This window comes from Gobio gobio (assembly GCF_949357685.1).
Source record: "Gobio gobio genome assembly, chromosome: 4".
Taxonomy (NCBI): domain Eukaryota; kingdom Metazoa; phylum Chordata; class Actinopteri; order Cypriniformes; family Gobionidae; genus Gobio; species Gobio gobio.
Window position 1 is genome coordinate 251,354 of NC_137100.1, and position 23,096 is coordinate 274,449.

The 23,096-nt window shown below is 39.9% G+C and overlaps 1 protein-coding gene across 1 annotated transcript; it reads right to left on the reverse strand.

Moving 5' to 3' along the window:
- Positions 1–4,969: 4,969 nt before the first annotated feature.
- On the reverse strand, positions 4,970–22,279 carry thap1 (THAP domain containing, apoptosis associated protein 1). Its single transcript, XM_079814751.1, has 3 exons — positions 22,090–22,279; positions 21,517–21,709; positions 4,970–6,983 (listed from the first exon to the last, which is right to left on the reverse strand). Exons 1-3 carry the CDS (start codon positions 22,158–22,160, stop codon positions 6,603–6,605), a joined length of 645 nt encoding a protein of 214 aa, XP_079670877.1. The 5' UTR covers positions 22,161–22,279; the 3' UTR covers positions 4,970–6,602.
- Between the last annotated feature and the right edge of the window lie 817 nt (positions 22,280–23,096).

Consider the following 23,096-nt stretch of genomic DNA (forward strand, 5'->3'; position numbering starts at 1 on the left):
GGCAAGCCGATTTAACATTTAATCCTTAAAACGTACTAATATATATTTTCTTGCTACTAGAACTTATTCATTAGATACTATTTTTTAAATTGTAACTAGTAACATTTGGAGTAAATACTTGTATCTAATGAATGAGTGGTAGTATCTAATAAGTACTCGTAACTAATAAATGAGTACTAGTATCGATTGAATAAGTACTAGTATCTAATGAATGAGTACTAGTATCGATTGAATAAGTACTAGAATCTAATGAATGAGTACTAGTATCTAATGAATGAGTACTAGTATCTAATGAATGAGTACTAGTATCTAATGAATACTAGTATCTAATGAATGAGTACTAGTATCGATTGAATAAGTACTAGAATCTAATGAATGAGTACTAGTATCTAATGAATGAGTACTAGTATCTAATGAATGAGTACTAGTATCTAATGAATGAGTACTAGTATCTAATGAATGAGTGCTAGTATCTAATAAGTACTCGTAACTAATAAATGAGTACTAGTATCGATTGAATAAGTATTAGTATCTAATGAATGAGTACTAGTATCTAATGAATGAGTACTAGCATCGATTGAATAAGTACTAGTATCTAATGAATGAGTACTAGTATCTAATGAATGAGTACTAGTGTCTAATGAATGAGTACTAGTATCTAATGAATGAGTACTAGTGTCTAATGAATGAGTACTAGTATCTAATGAATGAGTACTAGTATCTAATGAATGAGTGCTAGTATCTAATAAGTACTCGTAACTAATAAATGAGTACTAGTATCGATTGAATAAGTACTAGTATCTAATGAATGAGTACTAGTATCGATTGAATAAGTACTAGAATCTAATGAATGAGTACTAGTATCTAATGAATGAGTACTAGTATCTAATGAATGAGTACTAGTATCGATTGAATAAGTACTAGAATCTAATGAATGAGTACTAGTATCTAATGAATGAGTACTAGTATCTAATGAATGAGTACTAGTATCTAATGAATGAGTACTAGTATCTAATGAATGAGTGCTAGTATCTAATAAGTACTCGTAACTAATAAATGAGTACTAGTATCGATTGAATAAGTATTATTATCTAATGAATGAGTACTAGTATCTAATGAATGAGTACTAGCATTGATTGAATAAGTACTAGTATCTAATGAATGAGTACTAGTATCTAATGAATGAGTACTAGTGTCTAATGAATGAGTACTAGTATCTAATGAATGAGTACTAGTATCTAATGAATGAGTACTAGTGTCTAATGAATGAGTACTAGTATCTAATGAATGAGTACTAGTATCTAGTGAAGGAGTACTAGTATCTAATGAATGAGTAATAGTATCTAATGAATGAGTACTAGAATCTAATGAATGAGTACTAGTATCTAATGAATGAATGAGTACTAGTATCTAATGAATGAGTACTAGTATCTAATGAATGAGTACTAGAATCTAATGAATGAGTACTAGAATCTAATGAATGAATGAGTACTAGTATCTAATGAATGAGTACTAGTATCTAATGAATGAGTACTAGTATCTAATGAATGAATACTAGTATCTAATGAATGAGTACTAGTATCTAATGAATGAGTAATAGTATCTAATGAATGAGTACTAGAATCTAATGAATGAGTACTAGTATCTAATGAATGAATGAGTACTAGTATCTAATGAATGAGTACTAGTATCTAATGAATGAGTACTAGTATCTAATGAATGAATACTAGTATCTAGTGAATGAGTACTAGTATCTAATGAATGAGTAATAGTATCTAATGAATGAGTACTAGAATCTAATGAATGAGTACTAGAATCTAATGAATGAATGAGTACTAGTATCTAATGAATGAGTACTAGTATCTAATGAATGAGTACTAGTATCTAATGAATGAATACTAGTATCTAATGAATGAGTACTAGTATCTAATGAATGAGTACTAGAATCTAATGAATGAGTAATAGTATCTAATGAATGAGTACTAGTATCTAATGAATGAGTACTAGTATCTAATGAATGAGTACTAGTATCTAATGAATGAGTACTAGTATCTAATGAATGAGTACTAGTATCTAATAAATGAGTACTAGTATCTAATGAATGAGTACTAGTATCTAATAAATGAGTACTAGTATCTAATGAATGAGTACTAGTATCTAATGAATGAGTACTAGTATCTAATGAATGAGTACTAGTATCTAATGAATGAGTACTAGTATCTAATGAATGAGTACTAGTATCTAATGAATGAGTACTAGTATCTAATGAATGAGTACTAGTGTCTAATGAATGAGTACTAGTATCTAATGAATGAGTACTAGTATCTAATGAATGAGTACTAGTGTCTAATGAATGAGTACTAGTATCTAATGAATGAGTACTAGTATCTAATGAATGAGTACTAGTATCTAATGAATGAGTACTAGTATCTAATAAATGAGTACTAGTAACTAATGAATGAGTACTAGAGTCTGATGAATGAGTACTAGTATCTAATGAATGAGTACTAGTATCTAATGAATGAGTACTAGTATCTAATGAATGAGTACTAGTATCCAATGAATTAGTACTAGTATCTAATGAATGAGTACTAGTATCTAATGAATGGGTACTAGTATCTAATGAATGAGTACTAGTATCTAATGAATGGGTACTAGTATCTAATGAATGAGTACTAGTATCTAATGAATGAGTACTAGTGTCTAATGAATGGGTACTAGTATCTAATGAATGAGTACTAGTGTCTAATGAATGGGAACTAGTATCTAATGAATGAGTACTAGTGTCTAATGAATGAGTACTAGTATCTAATGAATGAGTACTAGTGTCTAATGAATGGGTACTAGTATCTAATGAATGAGTACTAGTGTCTAATGAATGGGTACTAGTATCTAATGAATGAGTACTAGTATCTAATGAATGAGTACTAGTAGCTAATGAATGAGTACTAGTATCTAGTAAATGAGTACTAGTATCTAATGAATGAGTACTAGAGTCTGATGAATGAGTACTAGTATCTAATGAATGAGTACTAGTATCTAATGAATTAGTACTAGTATCTAATGAATGAGTACTAGTATCTAATGAATGGGTACTAGTATCTAATGAATGAGTACTAGTATCTAATGAATGAGTACTAGTATCTAATGAATGAGTACTAGTATCTAATGAATGAGTACTAGTGTCTAATGAATGGGTACTAGTATCTAATGAATGAGTACTAGTGTCTAATGAATGGGTACTAGTATCTAATGAATGAGTACTAGTGTCTAATGAATGAGTACTAGTATCTAATGAATGAGTACTAGTGTCTAATGAATGGGTACTAGTATCTAATGAATGAGTACTAGTGTCTAATGAATGGGTACTAGTATCTAATGAATGAGTACTAGTGTCTAATGAATGAGTACTAGTATCTAGTAACTAATGAATGAGTACTAGTGTCTAATGAATGAGTACTAGTATCTAATTAATGGGTACTAGTATCTAATGAATGAGTACTAGTGTCTAATGAATGAGTACTAGTATCTAATGAATGAGTACTAGTAACTAATGAATGAGTACTAGTATCTAATGAATGAGTACTAGTATCTAATGAATGAGTACTAGTATCTAATGAATGAGTACTAGTAACTAATGAATGAGTACTAGTAACTAATGAATGAGTACTAGTAACTAATGAATGAGTACTAGTGTCTAATGAATGGGTACTAGCATGGGCGTCACTAGGCCCTTTTTAGGCCCCCCTAAACTTCTGCCCAGCCCCCCTAAAAAAATAGTGATTAACCTTTATAACATATGAAACTTGCGGGAGGCTTCGCCTTTGTCCCGTCTTTTAATCAGCGTGTTCTTCAATCTGCTGTGGCGGCGAATAGAGCACACGTTAGAAGCAGAGGTGTGTGCGTTGATCTGAGCCTCATTGGTCTGTAACCTCTCGTCAATGTCAAAATATTTGAGAAAACCAATCAAATCAGAGTAGGCGGGCTTTATGTACGCACAGATGCTGCCGAAGCTGAGCACGAATTTTAGCAACACGACAACACGACTCGATGTCAAGTGCGAGATATGCAAGTAGCTAAACTAAACATTTCATATTTGACAGCTGCTTCTTTAAGTCAGAAATGTTAAATAAATGACAAAAATATCCAGGCAAATTAATAAACTTTTGTCTAATTTCGCCATTTTTGAATTGAAATAGGCCTATGCAATGTCATTTATAATATAATTAACAAACAAGAAATATTAACAAAGCCGTTTTCTTCAGATAAGGCATAAGATTAATAGTAATGAATGTGTGCATATTGTAAATTAATAATTCCATTTGTAGCTCTCAGTAAATAAAAAAGCTCAGCTTTTTTCAGCCTGTATTGGGCATAAGATTAGTAATGAATGTGTGCATATTGTGAATAAATTTAATACATTTAGTTACCTAGCTTTCCTGTTAGCCTTCAGTAAATTATGTCTACAAAAATGATTCATAAAACATAAATATCAGTTAAACATATGTTTAACTGTCTTCACTGACAAAAATGGAAAAAATTAGAAAACAGATACTAGTTCATTTAAGGATTAAATATTAACACGGCTTGCCATACACAGGCCGAGAGAGACAGCAGATTCACTGCATATTAATGATCCAAACTAAGTCAAAGAGCTTAACTCGTCATGTGACACGTGAACTCAAGCACACCCGAGTGATGTCACAGCGGATTAATGCGTGTGCCGCGGCGACACCTGGTGGTCACACACACACACACACACACACACACACGCCCTCAGCAATATGCATTTCCTATAGAATGTCTTTCTTTATGAATTATGAATAATGTATTTTTACAGCAAGTAACGCAGGTGAAGAATAACCTCTGGTCACATCAGATCTCCAGGATTAGAGTCAGTGTGTTTTATATTCTAATGTACAACAGTACAGAAATATCTGTAAATCTGATTTCAATAAAACTACACATTCTGGTTTCACAGTTTTTATTAAAAAAGGGTTAGTTTGATCTGACAGTGGATCTGCATGTTCTATGGACTCTCTTCAAGGTTACAAGAAACAACATGTGAACATACACGAGTTCCTGTGTAGAGTTCCCCGTTTACACAGTAGATTCTACTTTCACCCTACCTACACCCTTTCATGACAAAGACATCAAAGTAACAGAGATTCTCAAAGTCTTGGTTAATAACATACAACATATTCACTGATTCATATCTGGAGACGTGTGCTGGGGTAAAGCTGTGTAAAGCACGCACACGCGTGTTGCGACAGGACCGTGACATCATCACTCAGAAACTCTCGCACACGCGTGTCGAGACGAGAATCGTGTGTTTTAACAGTCTAACCACCGTAAGGCAACTATGATTCAACTTTCCCCAAATATGGCTTACATTGATTATTACTGAGCAATAAATGAATCAGCTCAAGCCCTTTGATACTGAACATGTGTTTAGGAAAGTCCAGTTTGGTCATCTTAGTACATTACTCACATTAACTATTCAATAAACTTTCCAGACATTTAACCCTCTGGGGCTCTTCGGCCATTTCTGACCCAAATTTTTTAAAATAAAAAATGTTAAAAATCGTAGCTTCATGGAAATGGTCCGAAACTTGGTGACTTTATTTGTACTTGGTATATGAACACCCCAAAAAAAATTGGGGACAGGATTTGAAAAGTCTAAGAGGTCGTAAAAAAAAATAGTCACACTCAGGACCTTCGGGTCAAAAATGACCCCCACAGGAAATGAATGGGAAATTGGCAAAAATACAGAGTTTTTTGTGTATAAAATCTACAAATCAGCCACGATGCAGAAAAAAGGACTCAACAGTGAAGGGGTGAATCTCTGTGCGTGTGTTTTTGTGTCAAGTCAAGTCAAGTCAACTTTATTTATGTAGCACTTTTAACAATGCAGATTGTTTCAAAGCAGCTTCACAGTGTTAAACAGGAAAATAATGCAACATAATTTTATTCAGCCGTTCTGGAGAAAACGCTGATGTCATCAGTTCAGTTCAATTATCATACAGTGACAGTGTGGGCTTTAGATCAATAATTAGAGCAGTCATTTAGTTTATATGGTTAATTTAATTTATTAATTAGATTTATTTCTGTGTTTTTAGTTGAAAAATTGAGTGTCTCCAACTGAGCACGCCAAGCCAGAGGCAACAGTGGCAAGGAAACCCAAACCCCATCTCCTCTCCTCCTCTGTGTGTGTGTGTGAGTTTTTTTGTCTGTTTTGCACTCTTGATGTTTTAGAGATTCACTGTTGAGTCCTTTTTTTCTGCATCCTGGCTGATTTGTAGATTGTACGCACGAAAAAACTCTATATTTTTGCCAATTTCCCATTCATTTCCTATGGGGGTCATTTTTGACCTGAAGGTCCTGAGTGTGACCCATAAATGAGGAACCCCAGAGGGTTAAAGATCAACACTGGCGATGTGAACCTGATAAGCGTTTGTCACGGAGTCAGTCTTCCTCCGCTCCAGCTATTCGTCATTATTCCTCTGAGCGGATCGGACGCATTCGGTCCAGAATCCTGGTGTTCAGCTGACCCGTCCACACACACTCAGAACACGAGTGGTGATGGCAGCAGAACTGAAGGCTCACAGCGCGCCGATGGTCTCCACTCCGCTCAGCACGTCGTAGATCTCCTGGGGCAGGATGACGTAGCTCCGCCCGGGCGAGCCGTCCTTCTGGCCCCGCCCGGCGGCTCTGAAGCGCTCCAGCTGCCTCTCCTGGCGCCGGCACTTCTGCTGGACCGTCTTCAGCCGCTTGCGCAGCTTCTCCATCTGCCCCTGCAGCTGCTCGATGCGCCTCTTCTGCTTCACCGTGTCCTCCACCGTGTAGTTGTGGTCGCAGGACACGCAGGCGCTGGGGTGGAGCACCGGCTCCGGCTCCGGCTCCGGCGGCTCTTCAGCATCAGAGAGAGGGAGGCTCAGAGGAAAGTCCATGTCCGGGCTGAAGGCGTCCTCCAGACACGCTGCCTGTGGGGTCATAGGTCATATGGGTCATAACAAGGGCTGTCACTTTACGTTCGATTGCACAATCGATCGGACCAACCAACACAAGTTTCAAAAACAAAAATAGGGAATCGATTTTAACCAAATATGTACACTATTATTTTTGAACGAATTAAACAAATAAAAAAGTTATTAAAGGGTTAGTTCACCCAAAAATGTAAATTGTGTCATTAATGACTGAACCTCATGTGGTTGGACACCCGTCAGTCCTCCGTTCATCTTCAGACACAAATGAAGATATTTTAGTGTAAATCTGATGCTCTGAAAGGCTTCAGATAGGCCTTTACAAAGGCCTATCTGACACCAGACAAAGTTACAAAGTCCATCTCACCACAGTGACTCTACAATAATTTTACGATGTGACGACAATAGTTTTTGTGCGCAAAAAAAATCAAAATAACGCCTTTATCCAGCTTGTTCTTGTCTTCCGTGTGTGTCTCCACGACGCATGCGTGAGAATATGAGCAGATCCGGCGTTCGGACACATGACCGAGAAGAGATTTGTTTACGAGCAGAGGAAGACGCGCGTATCTCAGCTGTTGAATTCTACACTGATCGTGCTTTAGGTCTCGGTGTAGTTCTCAAAATGGGGCTTAAGTGAGCATTTCATGGATTCCCGAACGCTGGCGCTACATCATGGAGACACACACGGAAGACAAGAACAAGCTGGATAAAGGTGTTATTTAGATTTTTTTTTGCGCACAAAAAAAATTGTCATCACATCGTAAAATGATTGTAGAGTCACTGTGGTGAGATGGACTTTGTAACGGCGTTTTTAGTGCCTTTTATGGGTCTTGTGAGTGTAAATGTACTGAATGCCAATGGAGGCCTATCTGAAGCCTTTCTCAGCATCAGCTTTACACTAAAATATCTTCATTTGTGTCTGAAGATGAACGGAGGTCTGACGGGTGTCCAACCACATGAGGCTCAGACATTAATGACACAATTTACATTTTTGGGTGAACTAACCCTTTAAAGCAGCACTAGGTAGGTTTTGCTCTCGGGTCCCCCTACAGTTGGGAAACAGTATTGTCCTCTACTACTGTCGTAAACTCTTGTCATCCTACATCAGGGGATGCATCGCACGTGCATTTGTTGACATGACAACCATGATATCACGGCAGGAGTTCACATGCGTGTTCTGCTTGCGTCGCGTGTGAAATGTCTTCATCCCAGGTACAGTGGTATATGTTTCAGCATGTCATATGAATATAATGGGTTTTATTTTTTTTCAAACGCCAAATGATCGCGATGCTCACGTTTACAAGCCAGCGTCATTATAGTAGCCTAGTCTATTGGTTCCCGTTTTACAAAATCTATATGATACTTCAATTCAATGTTTGAGTGGTAGGTAATAACCATATATCGTCAATATTATAATATCAAGCTACCATAGATGAATCTGCAAATTTGAAAAATCGATTTGCATTATAGCTTGAGGAAAGACAAATAAACCAATATCACAGACATGTTAGGTATCCTAAAATATGATTTTATACGTCTTATGTATTTACTTGTAAGAATGTAGCCCCTCCTCCTTCAGCTCACGCCAACGAGCAAACTCTGGCCAATGTTGATCCTCCTGCCTTTAATCCCATCACTTTCTCCTTTCCTCTTTTTGCTTTCCTCCGACAAAACCTTTGCTTTCTTATTTTTCTGTGCTGCTTCGGCCATGACTATAACATCCGGCAAACAAATGATAGTTGGGCTGGGCTGGAAGTGACGTATATGCCGTAAAGCGGTCGAATTTTGTAGTTATTTTTGTTCTCGGGTTACTACCCGAAACCCGAAGTTTAAAAGTACGATTAAAAACGATACAGACCCCGTCAGGCTATGGCAGACGTGTCACTCAACCTATTGTAAGTCGATGTATCATCACAAGAGTCTTGAAAATATATTATAAAGGTTGAAAAGTTACCTAGTGCTGCTTTAACAGGTATTATTAATATGTTGAAATATGTTTTTAAAACTTGCATGAGGTCATATTGTGACAATGCTGTGTGCGTAGAATAGAATGAGCGCTATTTCCTCCAGAATGGAGAGCAGCTTTCTCATTCCTCTCAGCGCCGCTCGCTCAACCCCAAATGCCCTTTGTGACATGCTGGATCAAATATAGGTCTATCTGAAATAAACGGCTATAGGGCTGCCCCAACTAAAGCTTTTTTCCTAGTAGGGTAACGTTAGTTCTTCATTTAAGCCGTTGTTCACGCGCCTCCATGTCATTGTATGCATCAGTAACGCCCGCATAGCCTAAGTGAGAGTTAAGTCAGTGAAGTGTGTGAGAGTAAAGTCAGTGAAGTGTGAGAGAGTAAAGTCAGTGAAGTGTGTGAGAGAAAAGTCAGTGAAGTGTGTGAGAGTAAGGTCAGTGAAGTGTGTGAGAGAAAAGTCAGTGAAGTGTGAGAGAGTAAAGTCAGTGAAGTGTGTGAGAGTAAGGTCAGTGAAGTGTGTGAGAGTAAAGTCAGTGAAGTGTGTGAGAGTAAAGTAAAGTCAGTGAAGTGTGTGAGAGTAAGGTGTGTGAGAGTAAAGTCAGTGAAGTGTGTGAGAGTAAGGTCAGTGAAGTGTGTGAGAGTAAGGTGTGTGAGAGTAGGCATGTGCCGGTATCAAATTTTCATGTTGCGATTAATTGCTGAAGCTTTTATCACGTTATACGGTATTATCACGATAATGAAATTTATTGCAAAATTTGTTGTCATACTATAACAGGTTTAATAACTTTCTAATAACAAAATAACCAAACATTTAAATATAATAAAGCAATACACAAAAATGTATAAAGTAAACATATTTAAAGCAGATTAAAGAGCTAAAGAATTATAAAGAACAATAGGTAACACTTTACACCAAGGTCTCACTAGTTAATGCATTAACATCAACAAAGAGCAAATAGCTACATTTTTACAGTTATTCTTCTCTGATAATGTTAGTTAAAAAAGCAACTGTTAGGCAGTGTAAGCTCGGGTTCATTAAATAATACAGTTACAACTTTTGATATTAATAATGTGCTATTAAATGCTGAAATTTACATTTAACTAAGATTAATACACGTTTTAGAAGTATTTTTCATTGTCAGCTTGTTAATGAATGAACTAATGTTAAATAATGGAGCCTTATTGTAAAGTGTGTGACTGAATAACAATCAGAACATATTCAAACAATATCTAGGGCATGTGATTTAGTCCAGATTAAAATATAAAATGTTTAAGTTTGAAAATGAATAGCCTTAAGTCTTTAAGTATTTGTTATAGTTATGTGATGATCACCGTAGCGAATACAGAAAACTGTTTTGTTTACCAGGGATTACCGGAGAAACGGCTGCATTTCTGCTGTTCCGTCAGCGCCCTCTGCTGTCAGATAGTGAATGTGCGTTTCATTCAAGGCACGTCCTTCACTCGTTCCGCCAATGTGCTCATGCACGTTGGGTTTTGTTTACATCAGTACTCGTTCCTCTTTGACGTATTGTTCTCTTTGTGTATTGTTTGACGTATTGTTCAACGGTTGATGGGTAAAGTAAATGCATTCTAAAAATCGGAATAATAGGTAGGCTAATAAATAAATATTCACGGTATTTTGAAGTGTCCACGATAACAATATTGTGCATGTTCATTATTGCGGTATATCGTATTACCGTTTACCGGCACATGTCTATGTGAGAGTAAGGTTAGTGAAGTGTGTGAGAGTAAGGTGTGTGAAGTGTGTGAGAGTAAGGTCAGTGAAGTGTGTGAGAGTAAAGTCAGTGAAGTGTGTGAGAGTAAAGTCAGTGAAGTGTGAGAGAGTAAGGTCAGTGAAGTGTGTGAGAGTAAAGTCAGTGAAGTGTGTGAGAGTAAAGTCAGTGAAGTGTGTGAGAGTAGAGTCAGTGAAGTGTGAGAGAGTAAATTCAGTGAAGTGTGTGAGAGTAAAGTCAGTGAAGTGTGTGAGAGTAAAGTCAGTGAAGTGTGTGAGAGTAAAGTCAGTGAAGTGTGAGAGAGTAAAGTCAGTGAAGTGTGTGAGAGTAAAGTCAGTGAAGTGTGTGAGAGTAAAGTCAGTGAAGTGTGAGAGAGTAAAGTCAGTGAAGTGTGTGAGAGTAAAGTCAGTGAAGTGTGTGAGAGTAAAGTCAGTGAAGTGTGTGAGAGTAAAGTCAGTGAAGTGTGAGAGAGTAAAGTCAGTGAAGTGTGTGAGAGTAAAGTCAGTGAAGTGTGTGAGAGTAAAGTCAGTGAAGTGTGTGAGAGTAAAGTCAGTGAAGTGTGTGAGAGTAAGGTCAGTGAAGTGTGTGAGATTAAAGTCAGTGAAGTGTGTGAGAGTAAAGTCAGTGAAGTGTGAGAGAGTAAAGTCAGTGAAGTGTGAGAGAGTAAAATCAGTGAAGTGTGTGAGAGTAAGGTCAGTGAAGTGTGTGAGAGTAAGGTCAGTGAAGTGTGTGTGAGTAAAGTCAGTGAAGTGTGTGAGAGTAAGGTCAGTGAAGTGTGTGTGAGTAAAGTCAGTGAAGTGTGTGAGAGTAAGGTCAGTGAAGTGTGTGAGAGTAAAGTCAGTGAAGTGTGTGAGAGTAAAGTCAGTGAAGTGTGTGAGAGTAAGGTCAGTGAAGTGTGTGAGAGTAAGGTCAGTGAAGTGTGTGTGAGTAAAGTCAGTGAAGTGTGTGAGAGTAAGGTCAGTGAAGTGTGTGAGAGTAAGGTCAGTGAAGTGTGTGAGAGTAAGGTCAGTGAAGTGTGTGAGAGTAAAGTCAGTGAAGTGTGAGAGAGTAAAGTCAGTGAAGTATATGAGAGTAAAGTCAGTGAAGTGTGTGAGAGTAAGGTGTGTGAGAGTAAGGTGTGTGAGAGTAAGGTCAGTGAAGTGTGTGAGAGTAAAGTCAGTGTAGTGTGTGAGAGTAAGGTCAGTGAAGTGTGTGAGAGTAAAGTCAGTGTAGTGTGTAAGAGTAAAGTCAGTAAAGTGTGTGAGAGTAAGGTCAGTGAAGTGTGTGAGAGAGTAAGGTCAGTGAAGTGTGTGAGAGTAAGGTCAGTGAAGTGTGTGAGAGTAAGGTGTGTGAGAGAGTAAGGTCAGTGAAGTGTGTGAGAGTAAGGTCAGTGAAGTGTGTGAGAGTAAGGTCAGTGAAGTGTGTGAGAGTAAGGTCAGTGAAGTGTGTTAGAGTAAAGTCAGTGAAGTGTGTGAGAGTAAAGTCAGTGAAGTGTGTGAGAGTAAAGTCAGTGAAGTGTGTGAGAGTAAGGTCAGTGAAGTGTGTGTGAGTAAGGTCAGTGAAGTGTGAGAGAGTAAAGTCAGTGAAGTGTGTGAGAGTAAAGTCAGTGAAGTGTGTGAGAGTAAAGTCAGTGAAGTGTGAGAGAGTAAGGTCAGTGAAGTGTGAGAGAGTAAAGTCAATGAAGTGTGTGAGAGTAAAGTCAGTGAAAGTAAAGTCAGTGAAGTGTGTGAGAGTAAGGTCAGTGAAGTGTGTGAGAGTAAGGTCAGTGAAGTGTGTGTGAGTAAAGTCAGTGAAGTGTGTGAGAGTAAGGTCAGTGAAGTGTGTGAGAGTAAAGTCAGTGAAGTGTGTGAGAGTAAAGTCAGTGAAGTGTGTGAGAGTAAGGTCAGTGAAGTGTGTGAGAGTAAGGTCAGTGAAGTGTGTGTGAGTAAAGTCAGTGAAGTGTGTGAGAGTAAGGTCAGTGAAGTGTGTGAGAGTAAGGTCAGTGAAGTGTGTGAGAGTAAGGTCAGTGAAGTGTGTGAGAGTAAAGTCAGTGAAGTGTGAGAGAGTAAAGTCAGTGAAGTATATGAGAGTAAAGTCAGTGAAGTGTGTGAGAGTAAGGTGTGTGAGAGTAAGGTCAGTGAAGTGTGTGAGAGTAAAGTCAGTGTAGTGTGTGAGAGTAAGGTCAGTGAAGTGTGTGAGAGTAAAGTCAGTGTAGTGTGTAAGAGTAAAGTCAGTAAAGTGTGTGAGAGTAAAGTCAGTGAAGTGTGTGAGAGAGTAAGGTCAGTGAAGTGTGTGAGAGTAAGGTCAGTGAAGTGTGTGAGAGTAAGGTGTGTGAGAGAGTAAGGTCAGTGAAGTGTGTGAGAGTAAGGTCAGTGAAGTGTGTGAGAGTAAGGTCAGTGAAGTGTGTGAGAGTAAGGTCAGTGAAGGGTGTGAGAGTAAGGTCAGTGAAGTGTGTGAGAGTAAGGTCAGTGAAGTGTGTGAGAGTAATGTCAGTGAAGTGTGTGAGAGTAAGGTGTGTGAGAGTAAGGTTAGTGAAGTGTGTGAGAGTAAGGTGTGTGAAGTGTGTGAGAGTAAAGTCAGTGAAGTGTGTGAGAGTAAAGTCAGTGAAGTGTGTGAGAGTAAAGTCAGTGAAGTGTGTGAGAGTAAGGTCAGTGAAGTGTGAGAGAGTAAAGTCAGTGAAGTGTGTTAGAGTAGAGTCAGTGAAGTGTGTGAGAGTAAAGTCAGTGAAGTGTGTGAGAGTAAAGTCAGTGAAGTGTGTGAGAGTAAGGTCAGTGAAGTGTGTGTGAGTAAGGTCAGTGAAGTGTGAGAGAGTAAAGTCAGTGAAGTGTGTGAGAGTAAAGTCAGTGAAGTGTGTGAGAGTAAAGTCAGTGAGGTGTGAGAGAGTAAGGTCAGTGAAGTGTGAGAGAGTAAAGTCAATGAAGTGTGTGAGAGTAAAGTCAGTGAAAGTAAAGTCAGTGAAGTGTGTGAGAGTAAGGTCAGTGAAGTGTGTGAGAGTAAAGTCAGTGAAGTGTGAGAGAGTAAAGTCAGTGAAGTGTGTGAGAGTAAGGTCAGTGAAGTGTGTGAGAGTAAAGTCAGTGAAGTGTGTGAGAGTAAAGTCAGTGAAGTGTGTGAGAATAAGGTCAGTGAAGTGTGTGAGAGTAAGGTCAGTGAAGTGTGAGAGAGTAAAGTCAGTGAAGTGTGAGAGAGTAAGGTCAGTGAAGTGTGAGAGAGTAAAGTCAGTGAAGTGTGTGAGAGTAAAGTCAGTGAAGTGTGAGAGAGTAAGGTCAGTGAAGTGTGTGAGAGTAAGGTCAGTGAAGTGTGTGAGAGTAAGGTCAGTGAAGTGTGAGAGAGTAAAGTCAGTGAAGTGTGTGAGAGTAAAGTCAGTGAAGTGTGTGAGAGTAAAGTCAGTGAAAGTAAAGTCAGTGAAGTGTGAGAGAGTAAAGTCAGTGAAGTGTGTGAGAGTAAAGTCAGTGAAGTGTGTGAGAGTAAGGTCAGTGAAGTGTGTGAGAGTAAGGTCAATGAAGTGTGAGAGAGTAAAGTCAGTGAAGTGTGAGAGAGTAAAGTCAGTGTAGTGTGAGAGTAAGGTCAGTGAAGTGTGTGAGAGTAAAGTCAGTGAAGTGTGTGAGAATAAAGTCAGTGAAGTGTGTGAGAGTAAGGTCAGTGAAGTGTGTGAGAGTAAAGTCAGTGAAGTGTGAGAGAGTAAAGTCAGTGAAAGTAAAGTCAGTGAAGTGTGTGAGAGTAAAGTCAATGAAGTGTGAGAGAGTAAAGTCAGTGAAGTGTGTGAGAGTAAAGTCAGTGAAGTGTGAGAGAGTAAAGTCAGTGAAGTGTGTGAGAGTAAGGTCAGTGAAGTGTGTGAGAGTAAGGTCAGTGAAGTGTGTGAGAGTAAGGTCAGTGAAGGGTGTGAGAGTAAGGTCAGTGAAGTGTGTGAGAGTAAGGTCAGTGAAGTGTGTGAGAGTAATGTCAGTGAAGTGTGTGAGAGTAAGGTGTGTGAGAGTAAGGTTAGTGAAGTGTGTGAGAGTAAGGTGTGTGAAGTGTGTGAGAGTAAAGTCAGTGAAGTGTGTGAGAGTAAAGTCAGTGAAGTGTGTGAGAGTAAAGTCAGTGAAGTGTGTGAGAGTAAGGTCAGTGAAGTGTGAGAGAGTAAAGTCAGTGAAGTGTGTGAGAGTAAAGTCAGTGAAGTGTGTGAGAGTAAAGTCAGTGAAGTGTGTGAGAGTAAGGTCAGTGAAGTGTGTGTGAGTAAGGTCAGTGAAGTGTGAGAGAGTAAAGTCAGTGAAGTGTGTGAGAGTAAAGTCAGTGAAGTGTGTGAGAGTAAAGTCAGTGAAGTGTGTGAGAGTAAAGTCAGTGAAGTGTGTGAGAGTAAAGTCAGTGAAGTGTGTGAGAGTAAAGTCAGTGAAGTGTGTGAGAGTAAAGTCAGTGAAGTGTGAGAGAGTAAGGTCAGTGAAGTGTGAGAGAGTAAAGTCAGTGAAGTGTGTGAGAGTAAAGTCAGTGAAGTGTGTGAGAGTAAAGTCAGTGAAGTGTGTGAGAGTAAAGTCAGTGAAGTGTGAGAGAGTAAGGTCAGTGAAGTGTGAGAGAGTAAAGTCAGTGAAGTGTGTGAGAGTAAAGTCAGTGAAAGTAAAGTCAGGGAAGTGTGTGTGAGTAAGGTCAGTGAAGTGTGAGAGAGTAAAGTCAGTGAAGTGTGTGAGAGTAAAGTCAGTGAAGTGTGTGAGAGTAAAGTCAGTGAAGTGTGGGAGAGTAAGGTCAGTGAAGTGTGAGAGAGTAAAGTCAGTGAAGTGTGTGAGAGTAAAGTCAGTGAAAGTAAAGTCAGTGAAGTGTGTGAGAGTAAAGTCAGTGAAGTGTGAGAGAGTAAAGTCAGTGAAGTGTGTGAGAGTAAGGTCAGTGAAGTGTGTGAGAGTAAAGTCAGTGAAGTGTGTGAGAGTAAAGTCAGTGAAGTGTGTGAGAATAAGGTCAGTGAAGTGTGTGAGAGTAAGGTCAGTGAAGTGTGAGAGAGTAAAGTCAGTGAAGTGTGAGAGAGTAAGGTCAGTGAAGTGTGAGAGAGTAAAGTCAGTGAAGTGTGTGAGAGTAAAGTCAGTGAAGTGTGTGAGAGTAAGGTCAGTGAAGTGTGTGAGAGTAAGGTCAGTGAAGTGTGAGAGAGTAAAGTCAGTGAAGTGTGTGAGAGTAAAGTCAGTGAAGTGTGTGAGAGTAAAGTCAGTGAAGTGTGTGAGAGTAAAGTCAGTGAAAGTAAAGTCAGTGAAGTGTGAGAGAGTAAAGTCAGTGAAGTGTGTGAGAGTAAAGTCAGTGAAGTGTGTGAGAGTAAGGTCAGTGAAGTGTGTGAGAGTAAGGTCAATGAAGTGTGAGAGAGTAAAGTCAGTGAAGTGTGAGAGAGTAAAGTCAGTGAAGTGTGTGAGAATAAAGTCAGTGAAGTGTGAGAGAGTAAGGTCAGTGAAGTGTGTGAGAGTGAAGTCAGTGAAGTGTGTGAGAATAAAGTCAGTGAAGTGTGTGAGAGTAAGGTCAGTGAAGTGTGTGAGAGTAAGGTCAGTGAAGTGTGTGAGAGTGAAGTCAGTGAAGTGTGTGAGAATAAAGTCAGTGAAGTGTGTGAGAGTAAAGTCAATGAAGTGTGAGAGAGTAAAGTCAGTGAAGTGTGAGAGAGTAAAGTCAGTGAAGTGTGTGAGAGTAAAGTCAGTGAAGTGTGAGAGAGTAAAGTCAGTGAAGTGTGTGAGAGTAAAGTCAGTGAAGTGTGTGCGAGTAAGGTCAGTGAAGTGTGTGAGAGTAAAGTCAGTGACGTGTGTGAGAGTAAAGTCAGTGAAGTGTGTGAGAGTAAAGTCAGTGAAGTGTGTGAGAGTAAAGTCAGTGAAGTGTGTGAGAGTAAAGTCAGTGAAGTGTGTGAGAGTTAAGTCAGTGAAGTGTGTGCGAGTAAGGTCAGTGAAGTGTGAGAGAGTAAAGTCAGTGAAGTGTGTGTGAGTAAGGTCAGTAAAGTGTGAGAGAGTAAAGTCAGTGAAGTGTGTTAGAGTAAGGTCAGTGAAGTGTGTTAGAGTAAGGTCAGTGAAGTGTGTGAGAGTAAAGTCAGTGAAGTGTGTGCGAGTAAGGTCAGTGAAGTGTGTGAGAGTAAAGTCAGTGACGTGTGTGAGAGTAAAGTCAGTGAAGTGTGTGAGAGTAAAGTGTGAGAGTAAAGTCAGTGAAGTGTGTGAGAGTAAAGTCAGTGAAGTGTGTGAGAGTAAAGTCAGTGAAGTGTGTGAGAGTAAAGTGTGAGAGTAAAGTCAGTGAAGTGTGTGAGAGTAAAGTCAGTGAAGTGTGTGAGAGTAAAGTCAGTGAAGTGTGTGAGAGTAAAGTCAGTGAAGTGTGTGAGAGTAAAGTCAGTGAAGTGTGAGAGAGTAAAGTCAGTGAAGTGTGTGAGAGTAAAGTCAGTGAAGTGTGAGAGAGTAAAGTCAGTGAAGTGTGAGAGAGTAAAGTCAGTGAAGTTTGTGCGAGTAAGGTCAGTGAAGTGTGAGAGAGTAAAGTCAGTGAAGTGTGAGAGAGTAAAGTCAGTGAAGTGTGAGAGAGTAGAGTCAGTGAAGTGTGAGAGAGAAAAGTCAGTGAAGTGTGTGCGAGTAAGGTCAGTGAAGTGTGAGAGAGTAAAGTCAGTGAAGTGTGTGAGAGTAAAGTCAGTGAAGTGTGAGAGAGTGAAGTCAGTGAAGTGTGTGCGAGTAAAGTCAGTGAAGTGTGTGAGAGTAAAGTCAGTGAAGTGTGTGAGAGTAAGGTCAGTGAAGTGTGAGAGAGTAAAGTCAGTGAAGTGTGAGAGAGTAAAGTCAGTGAAGTGTGAGAGAGAAAAGTCAGTGAAGTGTGAGAGAGTAAAGTCAGTGAAGTGTGAGAGAGTAAAGTCAGTGAAGTGTGAGAGAGAAAAGTCAGTGAAGTGTGAGAGAGAAAAGTCAGTGGAGTGTGAGAGAGTAAAGTCAGTGAAGTGTGTGAGAGTAAAGTCGGTGAAGTGTGTGCGAGTAAGGTCAGTGAAGTGTGAGAGAGTAAAGTCAGTGAAGTGTGAGAGAGTAAAGTCAGTGAAGTGTGTTAGAGTAAAGTCAGTGAAGTGTGTGAGAGTAAAGTCAGTGAAGTGTGTGAGAGTAAGGTCAGTGAAGTGTGTGTGAGTAAGGTCAGTGAAGTGTGAGAGAGTAAAGTCAGTGAAGTGTGTGAGAGTAAAGTCAGTGAAGTGTGTGAGAGTAAAGTCAGTGAAGTGTGAGAGAGTAAGGTCAGTGAAGTGTGAGAGAGTAAAGTCAATGAAGTGTGTGAGAGTAAAGTCAGTGAAAGTAAAGTCAGTGAAGTGTGTGAGAGTAAGGTCAGTGAAGTGTGTGAGAGTAAAGTCAGTGAAGTGTGAGAGAGTAAAGTCAGTGAAGTGTGTGAGAGTAAGGTCAGTGAAGTGTGTGAGAGTAAAGTCAGTGAAGTGTGTGAGAGTAAAGTCAGTGAAGTGTGTGAGAATAAGGTCAGTGAAGTGTGTGAGAGTAAGGTCAGTGAAGTGTGTGAGAGAGTAAAGTCAGTGAAGTGTGTGAGAATAAGGTCAGTGAAGTGTGTGTGAGTAAGGTCAGTGAAGTGTGAGAGAGTAAAGTCAGTGAAGTGTGTGAGAGTAAAGTCAGTGAAGTGTGTGAGAGTAAAGTCAGTGAAGTGTGTGAGAGTAAAGTCAGTGAAGTGTGTGAGAGTAAAGTCAGTGAAGTGTGTGAGAATAAGGTCAGTGAAGTGTGTGAGAGTAAGGTCAGTGAAGTGTGAGAGAGTAAAGTCAGTGAAGTGTGAGAGAGTAAGGTCAGTGAAGTGTGAGAGAGTAAAGTCAGTGAAGTGTGTGAGAGTAAAGTCAGTGAAGTGTGTGAGAGTAAGGTCAGTGAAGTGTGAGAGAGTAAAGTCAGTGAAGTGTGTGAGAGTAAAGTCAGTGAAGTGTGTGAGAGTAAAGTCAGTGAAGTGTGTGAGAGTAAAGTCAGTGAAAGTAAAGTCAGTGAAGTGTGAGAGAGTAAAGTCAGTGAAGTGTGTGAGAGTAAAGTCAGTGAAGTGTGTGAGAGTAAGGTCAGTGAAGTGTGTGAGAGAAAGGTCAATGAAGTGTGAGAGAGTAAAGTCAGTGAAGTGTGAGAGAGTAAAGTCAGTGTAGTGTGAGAGTAAGGTCAGTGAAGTGTGTGAGAGTAAAGTCAGTGAAGTGTGTGAGAATAAAGTCAGTGAAGTGTGTGAGAGTAAGGTCAGTGAAGTGTGTGAGAGTAAAGTCAGTGAAGTGTGAGAGAGTAAAGTCAGTGAAAGTAAAGTCAGTGAAGTGTGTGAGAGTAAAGTCAATGAAGTGTGAGAGAGTAAAGTCAGTGAAGTGTGTGAGAGTAAAGTCAGTGAAGTGTGAGAGAGTAAAGTCAGTGAAGTGTGTGAGAGTAAAGTCAGTGAAGTGTGTGAGAGTAAAGTCAGTGAAGTGTGTGAGAGTAAAGTCAGTGAAGTGTGTGAGAGTAAAGTCAGTGAAGTGTGAGAGAGTAAAGTCAGTGAAGTGTGTGAGAGTAAGGTCAGTGAAGGGTGTGAGAGTAAGGTCAGTGAAGTGTGTGAGAGTAAGGTCAGTGAAGTGTGTGAGAGTAATGTCAGTGAAGTGTGTGAGAGTAAGGTGTGTGAGAGTAAGGTTAGTGAAGTGTGTGAGAGTAAGGTGTGTGAAGTGTGTGAGAGTAAAGTCAGTGAAGTGTGTGAGAGTAAAGTCAGTGAAGTGTGTGAGAGTAAAGTCAGTGAAGTGTGTGAGAGTAAGGTCAGTGAAGTGTGAGAGAGTAAAGTCAGTGAAGTGTGTGAGAGTAAAGTCAGTGAAGTGTGTGAGAGTAAAGTCAGTGAAGTGTGTGAGAGTAAGGTCAGTGAAGTGTGTGTGAGTAAGGTCAGTGAAGTGTGAGAGAGTAAAGTCAGTGAAGTGTGTGAGAGTAAAGTCAGTGAAGTGTGTGAGAGTAAAGTCAGTGAAGTGTGAGAGAGTAAGGTCAGTGAAGTGTGAGAGAGTAAAGTCAGTGAAGTGTGTGAGAGTAAAGTCAGTGAAAGTAAAGTCAGTGAAGTGTGTGAGAGTAAAGTCAGTGAAGTGTGAGAGAGTAAAGTCAGTGAAGTGTGTGAGAGTAAGGTCAGTGAAGTGTGTTAGAGTAAGGTCAGTGAAGTGTGTGAGAGTAAAGTCAGTGAAGTGTGTTAGAGTAAGGTCAGTGAAGTGTGTGAGAGTAAAGTCAGTGAAGTGTGTGAGAGTAAAGTCAGTGAAGTGTGTGAGAGTAAAGTCAGTGAAGTGTGTGAGAGTAAGGTCAGTGAAGTGTGTGAGAGTAAAGTCAGTGAAGTGTGTGAGAGTAAAGTCAGTGAAGTGTGTTAGAGTAAGGTCAGTGAAGTGTGTGAGAGTAAAGTCAGTGAAGTGTGTGAGAGTAAAGTCAGTGAAGTGTGTGAGAGTAAAGTCAGTGAAGTGTGTGAGAGTAAAGTCAGTGAAGTGTGTGAGAGTAAAGTCAGTGAAAGTAAAGTCAGTGAAGTGTGAGAGAGTAAAGTCAGTGAAGTGTGTGAGTAAAGTCAGTGAAGTGTGTGAGAGTAAAGTCAGTGAAGTGTGTGAGAGTAAAGTCAGTGAAAGTAAAGTCAGTGAAGTGTGAGAGAGTAAAGTCAGTGAAGTGTGTGAGAGTAAAGTCAGTGAAGTGTGTGAGAGTAAGGTCAGTGAAGTGTGTGAGAGTAAGGTCAATGAAGTGTGAGAGAGTAAAGTCAGTGAAGTGTGAGAGAGTAAAGTCAGTGTAGTGTGAGAGTAAGGTCAGTGAAGTGTGTGAGAGTAAGGTCAATGAAGTGTGAGAGAGTAAAGTCAGTGAAGTGTGTGAGAGTAAAGTCAGTGAAGTGTGTGAGAGTAAGGTCAGTGAAGTGTGTGAGAGTAAGGTCAGTGAAGTGTGTGAGAGTAAGGTCAATGAAGTGTGAGAGAGTAAAGTCAGTGAAGTGTGAGAGAGTAAAGTCAGTGTAGTGTGAGAGTAAGGTCAGTGAAGTGTGTGAGAATAAAGTCAGTGAAGTGTGTGAGAGTAAGGTCAGTGAAGTGTGTGAGAGTAAAGTCAGTGAAGTGTGTGAGAGTAAAGTCAGTGAAGTGTGTGAGAGTAAAGTGTGAGAGTAAAGTCAGTGAAGTGTGTGAGAGTAAAGTCAGTGAAGTGTGTGAGAGTAAAGTCAGTGAAGTGTGTGAGAGTAAAGTCAGTGAAGTGTGTGAGTAAGGTCAGTGTAGTGTGTGAGTAAGGTCGGTGTAGTGTGTGAGTAAGGTCAGTGTAGTGTGTGAGTAAGGTCGGTGTAGTGTGTGAGTAAGGTCGGTGTAGTGTGTGAGTAAGGTCTAAGGTCGTTGTAGTGTGTGAGTAAGGTCGGTGTAGTGTGTGAGTAAGGTCGGTTTAGTGTGTGAGTAAGGTCGTTGTAGTGTGTGAGTAAGGTCGGTTTAGTGTGTGAGTAAGGTCAGTGTAGTGTGTGAGTAAGGTCGGTGTAGTGTGTGAGTAAGGTCGGTTTAGTGTGTGAGTAAGGTCGTTGTAGTGTGTGAGTAAGGTCGGTTTAGTGTGTGAGTAAGGTCGTTGTAGTGTGTGAGTAAGGTCGGTTTAGTGTGTGAGTAAGGTCGTTGTAGTGTGTGAGTAAGGTCGGTTTAGTGTGTGAGTAAGGTCAGTGTAGTGTGTGAGTAAGGTCGGTGTAGTGTGTGAGTAAGGTCGGTTTAGTGTGTGAGTAAGGTCGTTGTAGTGTGTGAGTAAGGTCGGTTTAGTGTGTGAGTAATGTCAGTGTAGTGTGTGAGTAAGGTCGGTTTAGTGTGTGAGTAAGGTCGTTGTAGTGTGTGAGTAAGGTCGGTTTAGTGTGTGAGTAAGGTCAGTGTAGTGTGTGAGTAAGGTCGGTGTAGTGTGTGAGTAAGGTCGGTGTAGTGTGTGAGTAAGGTGGGTGTAGTGTGTGAGTTAGGTCTAAGGTCGGTGTAGTGTGTGAGTAAGGTCGGTGTAGTGTGTGAGTAAGGAGCACCTGCTGTATTTTTCCGCGTCTGAAGAGTGAGGGCACGGCGTTGTCTTTGAGCACGCGGTTGTTGCACTGGCGTTTGAAGGAGTCTCTGGTGAAGTGTTGGGAGCAGATGTTGCTGTATTTGGTGGGTTTGAAGTTTCGTCTCTTCATGGCGGCGACCCATTTCCCACAGACGTCCGGCCGGGCCAGAGGGAACCTGTCACACACAACAACACCAGTGGATCATGTGTGTGTGTGTGTGTGTGTGTGTTTAACTACACAAAAAGAAATCATTCTGTCATTCGAACCTGTATGAGTTTCTTTGTTCTGTGAAACTAGATGTTCTAGTTTTGACTTTCACTGTACGGACAAAAACACTGAGACATTTCTCAAAACATCTTTTATTTTCCACAGAAAGAAAGAAAGACATTCAGGTTTGAACATGATGACAGAACAAACATTACAACTAATCTTTACTGCCCAACAAACGGATCAGCTGTAAAAGCTCAAGCTGAAGATCAGAAACATCAACAAACAAACACAAGGTGAAGAACTGAGGAAATAAACCCGCGTCGAAACACATCGAGTCCCGCTCACTTATGGAAGGAGATGTTTTTGTCCTTCTGGTATCGGTTCTTGCATCCGTACGCCGAGCACGACTGAACCATGATCTGAGTATGAAGATCAGGAATAACAACAATAACAATATCTGTGGCTCTCCCGAGGGAAGCGGATCCTCATGGCTGACAGACGCGCGTCATCCGGGTGTTTGTGTGTGTGTGTGTGTGTCCGACGGCTCACAAACACGCGCCACATTCACATCTCACGACGGCTTCTGTCTCTCTGTAGACATTTACACAAATATTATAATCTTTTAAATATATTTAGCCCAGTATAGTAAAAAAAACGCAAATCTTCCCCAGAAATCGCTATAGAATTATTTTTAAAGCACATCTCCAGTGTTCAGAAGCGGCTGTGATTGGTTATCCAATGTTCAGGGGCGGCTGTGATTGGGCGATCCTGAGGCGCGCAGAGAACAGTAACAGCTGTCACGTGACGGCGCTGTCCCGGTGACCAGCATTTACACATTATTAATATAATTTGCCTACTTTATAAACAGTAATACTTTAAAGTAAACGGTAAAAATTCAAAATAAGATAATTATTATTAGACCCATTGACGTCCAATTCCCGCCCTTTTACACATTGGCTTCATGATCATTTCCATTCACGTTCAAGGCGCTGAGGCTACGTGAGAATCCTTCAAATCCGATTGGCTGTTGCTGGAAACGGGCACGCCTGTTCTATGACGACACCAGGAGATCGCCAGGTGATTGGCTGTGATTGTACATGACCGATGATGAAGCTGTGGCCCGTGAAGACTGAGATGTAAATAATATTCTTCCAAAGCTTTGAAAACGGAATCTTTTAAACATGTATATTATGTACTTGCTCCCTGGCATATAATATATTGTCACTCTGTATTTTCAAAACTATATAGAACATAAAAAAGATGTCAATTCATTTTTGTATGTTCTAATAATGGTCCCACACAGATGATTTGACTCACGGAGCCGCTTTGAGATCCCCATATCTCTGGGACTG